This window comes from Polyodon spathula, chromosome 7, assembly GCF_017654505.1.
Source record: "Polyodon spathula isolate WHYD16114869_AA chromosome 7, ASM1765450v1, whole genome shotgun sequence".
Lineage (NCBI taxonomy): Eukaryota > Metazoa > Chordata > Actinopteri > Acipenseriformes > Polyodontidae > Polyodon > Polyodon spathula.
This window is the reverse complement of record NC_054540.1, coordinates 41,024,297-41,040,767: the sequence shown is the minus strand read 5'-3', so window position 1 is coordinate 41,040,767 and position 16,471 is coordinate 41,024,297. Positions and strand designations below refer to the sequence as shown.

At 38.3% G+C, this 16,471-nt stretch overlaps 1 protein-coding gene across 1 annotated transcript in view; it reads left to right on the top strand.

The window, feature by feature from the left end:
- slc37a3 (solute carrier family 37 member 3) overlaps window positions 1–16,471 on the top strand; it is a 116,573-nt gene that overhangs the window by 43,077 nt on the left and 57,025 nt on the right. Inside the window, exons 4-6 of the mRNA XM_041255494.1 lie at window positions 5,839–5,931; window positions 8,142–8,225; window positions 8,731–8,876. Of these exons, the coding sequence (XP_041111428.1) occupies window positions 5,839–5,931; window positions 8,142–8,225; window positions 8,731–8,876 (323 nt within the window). The remainder of the gene's footprint in view (window positions 1–5,838; window positions 5,932–8,141; window positions 8,226–8,730; window positions 8,877–16,471) is intronic.

Below are 16,471 nucleotides of genomic sequence, written 5' to 3'. Positions count from 1 at the left end.
TACTCAAAGAAATGAAAGAAGTAATTTACAAACCGCTAACTAAGATCATGCAACAGTCTCTTGACACAGGGGTGGTACCGACAGACTGGAAAATTGCAAACGTAATACATATCCACACAAAGGGAAACAAAACTGAACCAGGTAACTACAGACCAGTAAGCCAGACTTCTATTATATGCAAACTTATGGAAACTATAATAAGATCCAAAATGGAAAAGTACCTATATGGTAACAGGGTGCTGGGAGACAGTCAACATTGTTTTAGGAAAGGGAGATCGTGTCTAACTAACTTGCTTGATTTTTTTGAGGATGCAACTTCGGTAATGGTTTATTTAGATTTCCAGAAAGCTTTTGACAAAGTCCCACACACAAGATTGATTCTCAAACTGAACACAGTTGGGATTCAAGGAAACACATGTACATGGATTAGGGAGTGGTTAACATGTAGTACACAGAAAGTACTGATTAGAGGAGAAACCTCAGAATGGAGTGTGGTAACCAGTGGAGTACCACAGGGATCAGTATTAGGTCCTCTGCTATTCCTAATCTACATTAATGATTTAGATTCTGGTATAGTAAGCAAACTTGTTAAATTTGCAGACGACACAAAAATAGGAGGAGTGGCAAACACTGTTGCAGCAGTAAAGGCCATTTGAAATGATCTAGACAAGATTCAGAACTGGGCAGACACATGGCAAATGACATTTAATAGAGAAAAGTGTAAGGTACTGCACGCAGGAAATAAAAATGTGCATTACAAATATCATATGGGAGATACTGAAATTGGAGAAGGTATTTATGAAAAAGACCTAGGAGTTTTTGTTGACTCAGAAATGTCTTCATCTAGACAATGTGGGGAAGCTATAAAAAAGGCCAACAAGATGCTCGGCTACATTGCGAAAAGTGTTCAATTTAAATCAAGGGAAGTAATGTTAAAACTGTACAATGCACTAGTAAGACCTCATCTTGAATATTGTGTTCAGTTCCGGTCACCTCGCTATAAAAAAGATATTGCTGCTCTAGAAAGAGTGCAAAGAAGAGCGACCAGAATTATTCAGGGTTTAAAAGGCATGTCTTATGCAGACAGGTTAAAAGAATTGAATCTGTTCAGTCTTGAACAAAGAAGACTATGCGGCGACCTAATTCAAGCATTCAAAATTCTAAAAGGTATTGACAATGTCGACCCAAGGGCTTTTTCAGCCTGAAAAAAGAAACAAGGACCAGGGGTCACAAATGGAGATTATACAAAGGGGCATTCAGAACAGAAATAGGAGGCACTTTTTTACACAGAGAATCGTGAGGGTTTGGAATCAACTCCCCATAGTGTTGTTGAAGCTGACACCCTGGGATCCTTCAAGAAGCTGCTTGATGAGATTCTGGGATCAATAAGCTACTAACAACCAAACGAGCAAGATGGGCCGAATGGCCTCCTCTCGTTTGTAAACTTTCCTATGTTCTTATGTTCTTAACAATAACCTTGTCCCCACTGCAAACTGTCTTTTCCAGGCCCCTTAATTGTGATTTTATTTTGTCTCTCTTGTGCTTTAACCAAGTTTTCTGAAACCAGGGCACTGATGTGGGTTATTTTATATCACATTGTCTCCCTTAGTTGCTTTCTCCCTTACTATATCGAGAATACCTCTTCGTTGTCTACCATATAATAACTCAAAAAGTGAAATCCCTGTTGAAGGCTGGGGAACCTCTCTAAGAGCAAACATCAAGTATGACAGAAGATTATCCCAATCTCATAACTTTAACATGTTTTTGAAATCTCTCAACAAGACCACCTGTTCGTAGTTTTAATCTTTTTTTTTATGTGCCATAATTTGCACAGTTCCTTCATTATTGCGGACATGAATGGGGTACCTTGAACCGTAATTATCTCTTTTGGAATCCCTACCCCCGCAAAGACCTGCACCAACACCTGCGGTATAATTCTAGTATTAGCATTTCTTAATGGAATAACTTCCGGGTATCTCGTAGCATTATCTAGAATCACTAGAATATACTGAAAACCTGGTTTTGGATTTTTCAAGCAGTCTGACCAATTCCATCACTATTACTGGCAATGGAATTAGCGAAACCTGTTTGTTTCTGACCTGACACCAATTGACCCTTCCGGCAGTGAGCCAGTTGCAGGACGGCCCAGGTACTAACAACTGTTCCAGCTATCCACATCCACCATTTTGGTCACTCTATACAGTATATCTTTATCCACAATAAAATGCGGCACATTTAAACTGTCCAGATTTTGCCAATAATCCCCTCCAGTGTCTGTCACCTGATTAAATGCATACTGTAAATTCCGGTCATAAGCTGCTTTTTTTTTTTTTTTTTTTTTTTTTTTTTTTTTAAATCTAAGGGTTTCATCCCACTCTTTATCCAGACTATCCTCTGGCTCTAAAAGTGGTTCTACCACATCACTGGACTGGGAGGACCTATCTTGTGGCTCTGCACTTTTCTCAGTCCACTTTCCCCTGGGAAGCCTTTGTGGTTGAGCATGGGACCTCCTGATTTTGGCTACTTGGTTTTCGGACTCCTCTAACACTTCAGGTTCAAAGGGAAGCAGGTCTGCCTATGTCTCTGCCTGTATACTAGAGGACCCCAGCAATATCTCACCAGAAATAAGTACCTCTCCACCCTGCAATAACTTGTCAAAATCTTCACAGTCCTGACCTACAATTACTCTGTACGGCAACCTGGGAAAAATGCCCATTTTAATTTTAAACTCTTGTACACTTAGTTTTACTGTGACCAGAGTAGCTGGGTAAGTTTTTATGTGAATACAAACTCTACAGACTTCAGGCTGGTTCAGAAGCTCAAAGTTTCCCAATACATTCATCTGACACTACACCACGAATCAAGAAAAGCTACCATATTTTTACCCTCTATTTCCACAGGTATTGCATATTCTTTGATGGCCGGTGCAGTAAATACATTTCTGACTGTATTAACCATATGACATTTGAATTTCCTTGTTATTAGGACAATCCCTTGCAATATGACCTGAGTCATATCAATTGAAACAATGTATTTTCCCAGTATGGAACCTTTTTTTTTAACTGTACCATCATTGTACTGTGTACTTTCCCCACCCCAAGGTCCCTTCACGGTCTTAGACCACTCTTCAGAACCCCCTTGCCCAAATTCAGTGTTACCGGTACCTCCAGTGTTCTGGGATTTCAGGTTCAGGGCATGCCAGGTCCTGCTTGTCGTTGTAGGGGAAGTGGTTCTGACATTGCCTTGAATGACCCATTTCCTCAAGACAAGCTTCTCAAAAAATGGTCCAGGAGCTGAACTGTTGATTTCTGGTTTTAACCATCATCAGAATAAATTAATTAAATCAAACAACTGCAACCTCGGTGCTTTGCCTTCTGTACACTTCCAGGTATAGAAGTGTTGTGCTGTAGCCGTGGGAGTGACACCCACCCGGGCCAATGTTCCGAACTTGAGCAAAGTGTAGTCGGCCAAACAAACAAATACTTGTTTGTTATAGGTGTATAACAGTTGTGTATTTGTACACTAGCACAATTAAAAATTGTTAATATTCTTAGTTATTTAATTTACCTCCTTGCTCCCGTTCTCTACTACTAGAAACTCTCAACTCTGAGGGCAGACAGCTGCAGGGTTTTATACAATTGATCGTCTCCCGATTTAGCAACAATTAATCAGTTAACTCGGGAGATGGTCACCTTTGTACGAGGTCTTTATGAATGGGGATTTTTACCGGCTTTTCGCCGGTATCACACAAAAAATAATAATATTGGACGGCTTTAGTCCGTCCGCGCACACACACACATATCTCTATCTAGCTAGCTATTGTGCCTATAGAGTATAAGTCTACACCCCCTTCCAAAATGTTCACCTTTTGTTGCCTTATAGTCTGGAATTAAAATGCATAAAATTGTTTTTTTTTTTTCATTTATCTCCACATCCTACCCCACAACTTCCAAGTGAAAAAAAATATGCTAGAAATTTAGAAAGTAGAGAAAGTATAAAATTAATTACAAATAAAAACTGAAATAGCTTGGTTGGATAAGTGTCCACCTCCCTTGTAATAGCAATCCTAAATTAGCTACGGTGTAACTAATCGTCTTCAAAATCACACATCAAGTTAAGTGGCCTCCACCTGTGTTAAATTGTAGTGATTCACATGATTTCAGGATAAATTTAGCAGTTCCTGTAAGTTCCCTCTGCTGGGTAGTGCATTTAAAAGCAAAGACACAACCATAAGCACCAAGGCGCTTTCAAAGGAACTCCGGGACAAAGTTGTTGAAAGGCACGGATCATGGGATGGGTATAAAAAAACATCAAAGGCCTTGGAGCACGGTCAAGACAATTATTAAGATAATGGAAGGTGTATGGCACCACCAAGACCCTGCCTAGATCAGGTGCTCCAAATTGGATGACCGAGCAAGGACACTGATCAGAGAGGCTACAAAGAGGCAACTTTGCAAGAGCTACAGGCTTTTATGGCCAAGACTGGTCAAAGTGTGCATGTGACAACAATATCACAAGCGCTCCATAAATCTGGCCTTTATGGTAGGGTGGCAGGAAGGAAGCCATTACCAAGAAAGCCCACATTGAATCCCATTTGAAGTATGCAAAAAAACATTCAGGAGATTCTGTAGGCAAAAAGTTTTGTGGTTTGACGAAACTAAAATGGAACTTTTTGGTGCATCACCCAAAGAACACCATCCCTACTGGGAAGCATGGTGGTGGCAGCATCATGTTATGGGGATGTATCTCATCGACAGGGACTGGGGCACTTGTCAGGATAGAAGGGAAAGTGAATGGAGCAAAGTAGAGAGGTCCTTGAGGAAAACCTGCTGCCCTCTGCAAGAAAGCTGAAACTGGGATGGAAGTTCATCTTCAGCATGACAACGACCCAAAGCACACAGCCAAAGCTACACTGGAGTGGCTTAGGAACAAAAAGATTAATGTCCTTGAGTGGCCCAGTCAGAGCCCTGATCTAAATTCAATCAAACATTTGTGGCATGACTTGAAGATCGCTGTCCATCAACGCTCACAAGGAACTTGACAGCACTTGAACAGTTTTGTAAAGAAGAATGGTCATACATTGCCAAATCTAGGTGTGCAAAGTTGGTAGACACCTATCCCAACAGACTCACAGTGTAATTGCTGCCAAAGGTGCTTCCACCAAGAATTAACTCAGGGGGGTGGAGACTTAACCAATTTTGATCTTTCAGTTTTGTATTTTTAATATATAATTTTTTCCTCAATAAAAACTTTTTCCCCCTTAACAGTGTGGAGTATGGTGTGTAGATAAATGGGGAAAAAAATCCTTATTTAAATGCCTGAAATTGAGGCACTGACACAACAAAATGTGAAAAAAGTTCACGGGGGTGTAGTCTTTCTATAGGCACTGTATATAATACAAATAATACTGGTTTTCGCAGTCATATTAACATATAAATCATAATACAAGAACAAAGGGACGGGACTCTCCGCCACAGGTGTTCTCTTAGGGGAAGTGTTCCTATACATGAAGACGACTATTTCTTTGTTGTTTACCCCTTCACTCTTTGACTTAGTTTCTCTCTCTCTCTCTCTCTCTGATTTTCTCCCATAAGTCCATCAACCACACATTTCCACCATTTTTGCTTTTGATGGTCAACCAATTATTCAATTAATGCACATCATTATCCAATTAGACAATTTAAGAGGCTTTCACCAACATGGCCTCCTAGTACCTTCACATTTAGCAAGATAGAAAGCATCTTCTTAACCCTGAAGCCTCCAGATTCCAGTTAGGAATGTACACTCCATCACAACAGTAATAAGAACTTTTTTTGTTGTTGTATTTGTCAATTGTAGGTATGGAATGAGAACCAGTTATTTCCAAGCCCACAGGAAGCCACTCTCTTTTTGGGAGCCCTGGACACCATCTTCCTCTTTTCTTATGCTGTGGTGAGTAACGATATGGCACTATGAGATCAAATGATGCAGGGCTGCTGGTTATTGTTAGGGTCACTAAAGCAACACGGGAGTTAGGGCTTTCTCTTATAGAGCTTTGGAGTTCTGCCTTTGTTTGTCAGGGAATCTGGGACCGTTAGTTTAAGCCTATACTAAAAACACACATTTATAAAATGGCTTTCTTATCTTAATGGGTTTTAATGTAACTTTAAAATTGCTGCTTTTGTATTTTAAATGGTCTAACTGTGGCAGTTGTGTGTGTGACATACTATAGAAATGTATTGTGGTCTGTTCTTTTTTCTGCTATGTACTGTACTGTGCTTTGTGATAATTTTATATAAATAGTGCTATATACACTGACCAAAAATATAAATGCAACATCAACAATTTCAACGATTTTACTGAGTTACAGTTCATATAAGGAAATCAGTCGATTGAAATTAATTCATTAGGCCCTAATTTATGGATTTCACATGACTGGTCACAGATACCTTAAAAAAAAAAAAAGGGGGCATGGATCAGAAAACCAGTCAGTATCTGGTGTAACCACCATTTGCCTCATGTAGCGCGACACATCTCCTTCACGTAGAGTTGATCAGGCTGTTGATTGTGGCCTGTGGAAGGTTGTCCCACTCCTCTTCAATGGCTGTGCGAAGTTGCTGGATATTGGCGGGAACTGTAACACGCTGTTGTACACGTCAATCCAGAGCATCCCAAACATGCTCAATTGGTGACATGTCTGATGAGTATGCAGGCCATGGAAGAACTGTGACATTTTCAGCTTCCAGGAATTGTGTACAGATCCTTGTGACATGGGGCCATGCATTATCCTGCTGAAACATGAGGTGATGGCGGCAGATGAATGGCACGACAATGGGCCTCAGGATCTTGTCACGGTATCTCTGTGAATTCAAATTGCCATCGCTAAAATGCAGTTGTATTCGTTGTCCGTTGCTTATGCCTGCCCATAGCATAACCCCACCACCACCATGGGGCACTCTGTTCACAACGTTGACATCAGCAAACTGCTCGCCCACACGACGCCATACACACTGTCTGCCATCTGCCTGGTACAGTTGAAACCGGGATTCATCCATGAAGAGCACACTTCTCGAGCGTGCCAGTGGCCATCGAAGGTGAGCATTTGCCCACTGAAGTCGGTTATGACGCCGAACTGCAGTCAGGTCAAGACCCTGGTGAGGACGACGAGCACACATTGATGAGTTTCCCTGAGATGGTTTCTGACAGTTTGTGCAGAAATTCTTCGGTTGTGCAAACCCACAGTTTCATCAGCTGTCCGGGTGGCTGGTCTCAGACGATCCCACAGGTGAAGAAGCCGGATGTGGAGGTCCTGGGCTGGAGTGGTTACACGTTGTCTGCGGTTGTGAGGCCGGTTGGACGTACTGCCTATTTCTCCAAAATGACGTTGGAAGCGGCTTATGGTAGAGAAATGAACATTAAATTCTCTGGCAACAGCTCTGGTGGACATTCCTGCAGTCAGATGCCAATTGCACGCTCCCTCAAAACTTGAGACATCTGTGGCATTGTGTTGTATGACAAAACTGCACATTTTAGAGTGACCTTTTATTGTCCCCAGCACAAGGTGCACCTGTGTAATGATCATGCTGTTTAATCAGCTTCTTGATATGCCACACCTGTCAGGTGGATGGATTATCTTGGCAAAGGAAAAATGCTCACTAAGAAGGATATAAACAAATTTGTGTACAAAATTTGAGAGAAATAAGCTTTTTGTGCTTATGGAAAATTTCTGGGATCTTTTATTTCGGCTCATGAAACATGGGACCAAAACTTTACATGTGGCGTTTATGTTTTCGTTCAGTGTAAATGCAGTAAATAAACACAATATAAATAAATCCAGCAGAGTGGTTCCAAGCTGTGCTGGTGTTATGGCTTGCATGCTCTGGTTGGAACACTTGTTCACCAGTAAGCTCCCTCCTATTCTTGCCATTTTATAAACAATGCTATACTATTGTTCAAAACCACCATTTACATAAAGCAGTAATCTTGTAAACTCTGCTACATGTTACTAGGTATGTACAGTATAAATCTTCTTTTTCCTTGTTTTGTAACTTATACTTGGGATGAACTGTGTGGTATTTTTCTGTGTGCTCTTGCTCACCTCCTCTTCCCCACCCCTGTGCTGGTTTGCAGTGTCAAGGCTGTCTTGTTTCCCATTCCACCAGGGCTTGTTCATCAGTGGCATTATTGGAGACCGGCTTAATCTGCGATATGTTCTCTCCTGCGGGTTATGCTGTTCTGCAGTTGTGGTGAGCATAGGACTTCATATTGCTAATTAATTCACATTAAGCTTATTTTCCTACCCAGCTGCTAATGCAAGTGTGATTTAAACTTTAGCACAAGTTAAGAGTGTTAGAATCTGGGGTTATATGCAGGCATCTGCTTGTCTATAAAGTTCAGTCCTCTATATTATCACAATAGTCACTTTATTCTATTGGCCAAAGCTAGTACTGTGAATCTGTGCAGGATAATATGGATGTTGTTTATAAAACTGGGTATAAAATCAGCAGATTTGGGACAGGCATTAACCTATGAAAGCAACTTGTTGATTGTGAAATTTAAAACTATTTTCTTTTTTCTCAAATGAGCGCTCACATATTTCTTTGTGCATCAGAAAACTGATGGATAATGTCCCCTATAGCCTGTTGTATGAAAAGTTGTCTTCAGGTTTTCTTGTGTTTCATGGCTTTTGGGAGTTTTAGTTGATCCTGAGAATGCTCTTCTCACCCACCCCCATTCTTTTCTCCCTGCTAGGAGTTTGTGTTCGGAACCTTGACGGAATGGTTTCAATTCTACAATGTGTACTTTTACTGCAGCCTCTGGGGGCTCAATGGACTGCTGCAGTCAACTTGCTGGCCCTGCGTAGTGGCTGTCATGGGGAACTGGTTTGGAAAAGCAGGGTACTGTCTCCAGTGTATTTGTCTGTATAGTATACCTGACTTGTATAAAACATTTTGGGTGTTTATTAATGTTAACAGTGGGAAGGCATATTGTTACACCAGTTATAATAACATAAGAACAAACAAAAATTACAAATGAGTAGGCCATTTGGCCCATCTAAGCTTGTCCGGTTTCTAGTATCTGATTGATCTCACAACTTTGTCAAGTTGTCTGAAAGGATCCATGTGATTCTGCCTTAACAACATGACTAGGTAACCCATTCCATCCTCTCACCACTCTCTGTGTGAAGAAGTGTCTCCTTCAACAACATGACTAGCTAGCCCATTCCATCCCCTCACCACTCTCTGTGTAAAGAAGTCTCTCCTTCAACAACATGACCAGGTAGCCCATTAACAACCCAATAATAACAAATCAATAAAACCCAGGACCAACGGTTGAGGGCATTTTAAACAAAGGAGTTTCATTATTGCAGAAGAACGCTCCATGGCAATGTCATTATTGGTAGTATACTACGGGTTATTTATTTACCTCTGTTTGTCTGAAATAATCATTGTAGTCCACTAAATAAGTTTTTAATAGCAGGTCTTGTTTCATAGTAAGCAAAGGTTTTAGAACAGATGTCATAAATAAGTTATAACCAGGGGTTCACATATCTTTTATCATCAGGTTCTCACATGAGTACCAGTAGAAGTGGTTTGATATTCACCAAAATTAGGGGTCATTGTCCAAGTGGCTGTCTAGCTCCACATCCTCCTCTGACAGTTCAGTCAATTGGGATGGCAGTGTGTGGGGCTAATCATGTTAGTTTGTTTAATAATTAATTGATCCAATTAATTCATTTGACAAATTAAATAGTTTAAATTTCTTTGTTTTAATTAACCTGAATGAATACTATTTGAACATTACCATATTCGATCACCAACTAGATAAAGACAATCTATTATTTATCTATTAAATAATCTCAGTATTCATTCACACTAATTAAGACCTCATCATAATCATCTTTATTTAATGAAGTGTATAAGATCAAGGAATTACGATAAACACCCCAACCCCAACCAGGCAGATTAAAATATGTAGCAGTCTATTATATAATAATACTAATTGTACAGATAGAAAATCATTGAGGTAACAATACAACATACATACCAATACCAGTAAGTAGTGATATGGTATACTAAATACTAATCATTAATTGTGGGTGTGTGTGTGTGTGTGTATATATATATATATATATATATGTATATATATATATATATATATATATATATATATATATATATATATATATATATATATATATATATGTGTGTGTGTATATATATATATATATATATATATATCATTCCTAAACAATGCATTTAAATGCAGAGCAAGTGAAATACTATTGTTTTACTAGAATTCAATCTAGGTTCAACAGTTCAGTCCGACACTGCACATTAACTCTTCTGCATCAATCTGAGCCAGACTTTTCATCCTGTGATGAACTCTAACAGACCGTGTTATATCCTCGTCCCTCTGCCTCTGTTGCTTACATGCAAACTAACCCTTGTTCAAACACAGTTTCTTAGTAATTGGTCACCGCTAATGTTGGACTATAATTGTTCAATAACAATTACACAAGTATACTTTCACCAGAGTTGTAATGGCTCGAGTCAATGACTCGACTCAATTCGCAAATGGCTTGACTTGAGTCATTGTCATCTATGGAGCGCTATTTTGTGCCAAAACTATCCAGCTGTTAGTTTGTCAATTTGTTTGTCAGTTCATGAATTGGTCAATTTGTCTAGCATTTCGTCCATAAATTTGTCAATTCATACAGTAATTCGTAAAAGTATTTGCTAATTCATCTATTAATTCATTCATTCATTTTTCAATTAATTTAATATGTGAAAATCCAGCCTCACTTAAAACTGTTTCAGCCAATGATATTTAGAAGGGCATTTCAAAAGATATTCTATTTACCAAGATACTCGACTACTGATTTTCAATGGAGACTTCTGTTTCGCTGCGTGCAAAGCAGCCGAAGCTACACTGGAGTGGCTAAGGAACAAAAAGGTAAATGTCCTTGAGTGGCCCAGTCACAGCCCTAGGCAAAAAAAAATCTATGGAGAGTTAATGCAGGCATAAGAAATGTTGCTTGTTTTCGCATGTTAAAATAAATAAATAAATAAATAATCCTGGTAGTTTGTTTACTGTACTATATTGCTGTGTCTTGAAAATATTTTATGTTGTAATGTTATGTATTTCTAAAGTAACCAGTGTTACTGGTTACTTTAGAAATACATAACATTACAACATAAAATATGCTCATAAAATAACATTTTTCATAATAACTACGTATTGTCATAATTTGCTAATGTTGCCGTTTTTTTCAGAAGTTCTTGGGCAAATGTAAAATCTACTTCAAACGTTTTATGCATTTTTTTTTAACATGGAGAAAACCAGCAACGTATGCCTGCATTGACTCTTCATAGAATTGTTTTGTTACATACATGCATACATACATACATACATGTTACATAACAACCATGCCCCTATCTGCAGTGAATAAGACGTTATAGGCAGTTTTGTAGCCAGTTGCCTATGCAGATGATGTCATCCAGCGTGGCCGCTGTGATTTTCACAGTAGCAACTTCCCTTGAACGAGCGTAACAGATGAACGTACTGAGATGTTTTATTCCAGTTTTTGTTTCAATCGGATAAGCAGTTTCAGAAAAGATGTTTTGAATTTTGATGATTTTAGATTTTTATGTTTTTTTTTTCACTGTACCAGTCAGCTTCATATTAACAATAGTTAATCATGGACTATCCCTCAACATGTATAGCAATTTTCAGAACTCAGTAATCTGTTTCCGATACATAAGAACATAAGAAAGTTTACAAATGAGAGGAGGCCATTTGGCCCATCTTGCTCGTTTGGTTGCTGGTAGCTTATTGATCCCAGAATCTCATCAATCAGCTTCTTGGTGTCAACTTCAACAACATTACTGGGGAGTTGATTCCAGACCCTCTCAATTCTCTGTGTAAGTGCCTCCTATTTCCTGTTCTGAATGCCCCTTTGTCTAATCTCCATTTGTGACCCCTGGTCGTTGTTTCTTTTTTCAGGTCGAAAAAGTCCCTTGGGTTGACACTGTCAATACCTTTTAGAATTTTGAATGCTTGAATTAGGTCGCCGCGTAGTCTTCTTTGTTCAAGATTGAATAGATTCAATTCTTTTAGCCTGTCTGCATAGGACATGCCTTTTAAACCCGGAATAATTCTGGTCGCTTTTCTTTGCACTTTTTCTACAGCAGCAATATCCTTTTTTTTAGTGAGGTGACCAGAACTGAACACAAAATTCAAGATGAGGTCTAACTAATACATTGTACAGTTTTAGCATTACTTCCCTTGATTTAAATTCAACACTTTTCACAATGTATCCGAGCATCTTGTTGGCCTTTTTTATAGCTTCCCCACATTGTCTAGATGAAGACATTTCTGAGTCAAAAAAACTCCTAGGTCTTTTTCATAGATTCCTTCTCCAATTTCAGTATCTCCCATATGATATTTATAATGCACATTTTTATTTCCTGCGTGCAGTACCTTATACTTTTCTCTATTAAATTCTCTATTAAGTGTCTGCCCAGTTCTGAATCTTGCCTAGATCATTTTGAATGACCTTTGCTGCTGCAACAGTGTTTGCCACTCCACCTATTTTTGTGTTGTCTGCAAATTTAACAAGTTTGCTTACTATACCAGAATCTAAATCATTAATGTAGATTAGGAATAGCAGAGGACCTAATACTGATCCCTGTGGTACTCCACTGGTTACCACACTCCATTCTGAGGTTTCTCCTCTAATCAGTACTTTCTGTACTGCAAGCAAGTTAGTTAGACATGATCTCCCTTTCCTAAAACCATGTTGACTGTCTCCCAGCACCCTGTTACCATATAGGTACTTTTCCATTTTGGATCTTATTATAGTTTCCATAAGTTTGCATATAATAGAAGTCAGGCTTACTGGTCTGTAGTTACCTGGTTCAGTTTTGTTTCCCTTTGTGTGGATAGGTATTACGTTTGCAATTTTCCACCCCTTTGTCAAGAGACCGTTGCATGATCTTGGTTAGCGGTTAGTAAATAACTTCTTTCATTTCTTTGAGTACTATTGGGAGGATCTCATCTGGCCCAGGGGATTTGTTTATTTTAAGAGCTCCTAGTCCCTTTAACACTTCTGCCTCGGTTATGCTAAAGTTATTTAAAACTGGATAGGAACTGGATGACATGTGGGGCATGTTGTCCGTATCCTCCTTTGTAAAAACTTGTGAAAAGTAATCATTTAATGTATTTGCTTCTTTTTCTTCATCTACGATTTTGCCATTTGTATCTCTTAGACATTTAACCTCCTCCTGCGTGCAGTACCTTACACTTTTCCCTATTAAATGTCATTTGCCATGTGTCTACCCAGTTCTGAATCTTGTCTAGATCATTTTGAAAGAAAGGATTTGTCAGAAGTGGGATAGGCGTTTTAACAAATTCTGCAAAATCCAATATGGCTGCCAAACCATATCACGTATGCAAACTTGCCGATTATCACCGACTATTGCCCATAGGCATCTACCAGCATACCGCTACGTGAATTTTTGAGCAACTTTTGGAAGCAACTATAAAGGCTTCCAAAAAAAAACATGGTCCAATCACAAAGAATCGCTGATGGAGCTTGCTACGTTTCTTATAATTAGTTAATGGACTACTTAAATTGTATCGTGTACAGAGCATAATCTTACGCTGAAGTTGAAGTGCACTGATCTGTGTTAGATAAAGCTTAGGCGCTATAGGCCAATTTGTGGGTTTGAACCTTAGCAGAGGTCAAAGGTTATGGGTGATGACATTTTTTTTATAGAGCTCGTATGACTTCCTATACGTGTTCAATATAAATTATTGCCTATCTGCATTACTTAAGGTCCATTTTTACCAGAAATGTTCATTTTTGAACCTTAGCAGAGGTCAAAGGTCATCAGTAATGACTTTTATAGAGCACATATAACTTCCTATATGTGTTTCGTATGAACCAAAACAACCTGTGATCCCTGAGACGTAAAATTTCAAATGTAAACATACACCTGTCGCCATCTTGTTTTATAAAACATAACCATTTTGACATATTTGTATTAATTTGTTAGTGGAACAATATCTACCATGTTTGGAGTTTGTTGTCAAATGGTGTTCAATAGCAGCAGTTTGCTGTTAAGGGAGTGTTTCGATAAGATTTGTGGCAGCCATTTTGACATTAAAATTTATCGCAGAAACTTGTGCTTCGCAAACTTGATACGGGTTTGGATGCTGATGATATATGCCAAGTGTCAGATCAATCGCTTCACCAGTTCCCAAGAAGATGATTTTGAAAGGTTTTATTGAAAAATGCGTCATGGCACCAAATGCAAGGACACAGCAGCAACATTTTTTCAGCCAATGTATCCAGCTTGTTAACTGCCAAGTCAGAACCTGATCAGTCACACAGCTTCGAAACAGCAGCAGTTTAAAGTTTTGGGAAGAAAAAAAAATAATAATAAAAAAAAATAAATAAAAAAAATCTTAACAATAACAATAGGCTTCCCAGCCTTTGGCTTGGAAGCTTAATTACTTCTTTGGAGGGTCAATCAATAGTTTTGTATTTAAGTAAGTTTAAAACTTAAATGCGGTAGGAAAAATAGGGGTTTAGTGTTTGTTTGTTGTCCGGTTTTAATATATATTGATCTAAAGTTATATTATGTTTAAAACAAATGTTTTTAGAAAACAAAAAGGAACTGGGAAAAGACAATTGTTAGTTGTTTTTAAACTCCAAACTACCACTTGCGAATCCAAACTTGTGTACAAACTTATAAACTTAAAAATAATAGTAGTAATGCTGTACTGTACAAGAAATGAACACACAAAACAATCCTCTGGAGCTTTAATAATTATTTGATCAATGAAACTGTGTGTTGCATGGAATTCCAGAATTGAGTTTATCAGCTCTAGATGTGTTTTAATTTGTGTAATTTAATGTATAAGGATTTGCATGCTGGATAAATGTTTTAGAGTTTGGTTAAAAATGTTTTGCTTTTTTAAAGAATAAATTCATAAAAATGAAAATGGTCAGACCAGACCACAGCACCATGATTTTGGGAATAGGCACAACCAACATTGCTAGACTAAAGGAGGATGAGGACTCAACTGTATAGTTTTCAATGGATTTAAGAAGTGTGTATTTTGTCGTAGTGGGTGAACAGATCAGTTATTACACCGGAAAAAAAAAAAGTGTTTGTTTGCACTGCCGGGTATTTTGCATGTGTTTATGAAATAGCAGTTACAATACCAGTCTCGTACAGTTATTCAAAATGCAATTTACCTCTTGGTATTACTGTACGTTTGCACATTTTAATTACAGTGATTTTTTTTTTTTTTTTAGTCAAACAACTGGGATTTTAATGTGCTAAGTATAGGTTGTTAAAGGGTTATAGTGAAATTTTTTATATGAACTATTTTTGCTATTTTTATATATGTGACCCTGAAAATAACAAAAATTACTTATTTTATAACACACATTATTATACTCTTAGCCTTTCAAGATACATTTCTTTCTGTAATAATAGTAAGCAAATTCGGTTGAGTTTATTGGTTTTGAACTGGAGCATTTATGTGTACATGTATGCAATGGTTTTAAAACTCAGATTTTACCTCCATTGCATTACTTTGACTGTTTTCATTTGGAACTGCTATGTTTTAGGCCTAGAAGCAATATCATTAGATCAAATATCAAATTAAATTATTATTATTTGTTTATTTAGCAGACGCTTTATCCAAGGCAACTTAGAGACTAGGGCGTGTGAACTATGCTTCAGCAGCAGAGTCACTTAGAACAACGTCTCACCCGAAAGACGGAGCACAAGGAGGTTAAGTGACACAAAGTTAGTCAGTGAGTGGTTACAAGCCCTTTTCTTTAACCACTAGACCCCACAGCCTCCTAATGCCACAAAATGTCTATTTTATGTGGTTAACCCTTTGCGTTCCTATGTCGGACCAGGTCCGACATTTACAATTTTGTAAAAATTGGGTGTCTGTTTTTGTTGAAGCTGACACCCAGGGATCCTTCAAGAAGCTGCTTGATGAGATTCTGGGATCACTAAGCTACTATCAACCAAACGAGCAAGATGGGCCAAATGGCCTCCTCTCATTTGTAAACTTTCCAACGTTCTTATTTTCTTATGTATGGTCAATAACAAAATTTGCTTATAAATGGCCAATGAATCGCAAATTCACTTCCCGTGTGTTCCTTTATCTTCAAACCCGGGTCGGTTTTTCACTACACTTCCCGTGTATTTCTATTCAGGAAGTGTTCTTTTTGACACGTAGATAAACTAACTTTTTTTAGTCTCTCTTTCCTTTATGTCTGCAAGGCACCAGTTCTTATAGTCCGTATTTTTCTTTATTGGTTCGCATGCATACCTGCATACCAGCTATATGAACCCCTGGTTATAACAGAATGGCTGACCCCCATAGAGAACACTGGGAGAGCAGTGCCCGGTTGTTGTATAATTTATAATCTAGTTAATTTATGTTAACTACTAGAAAC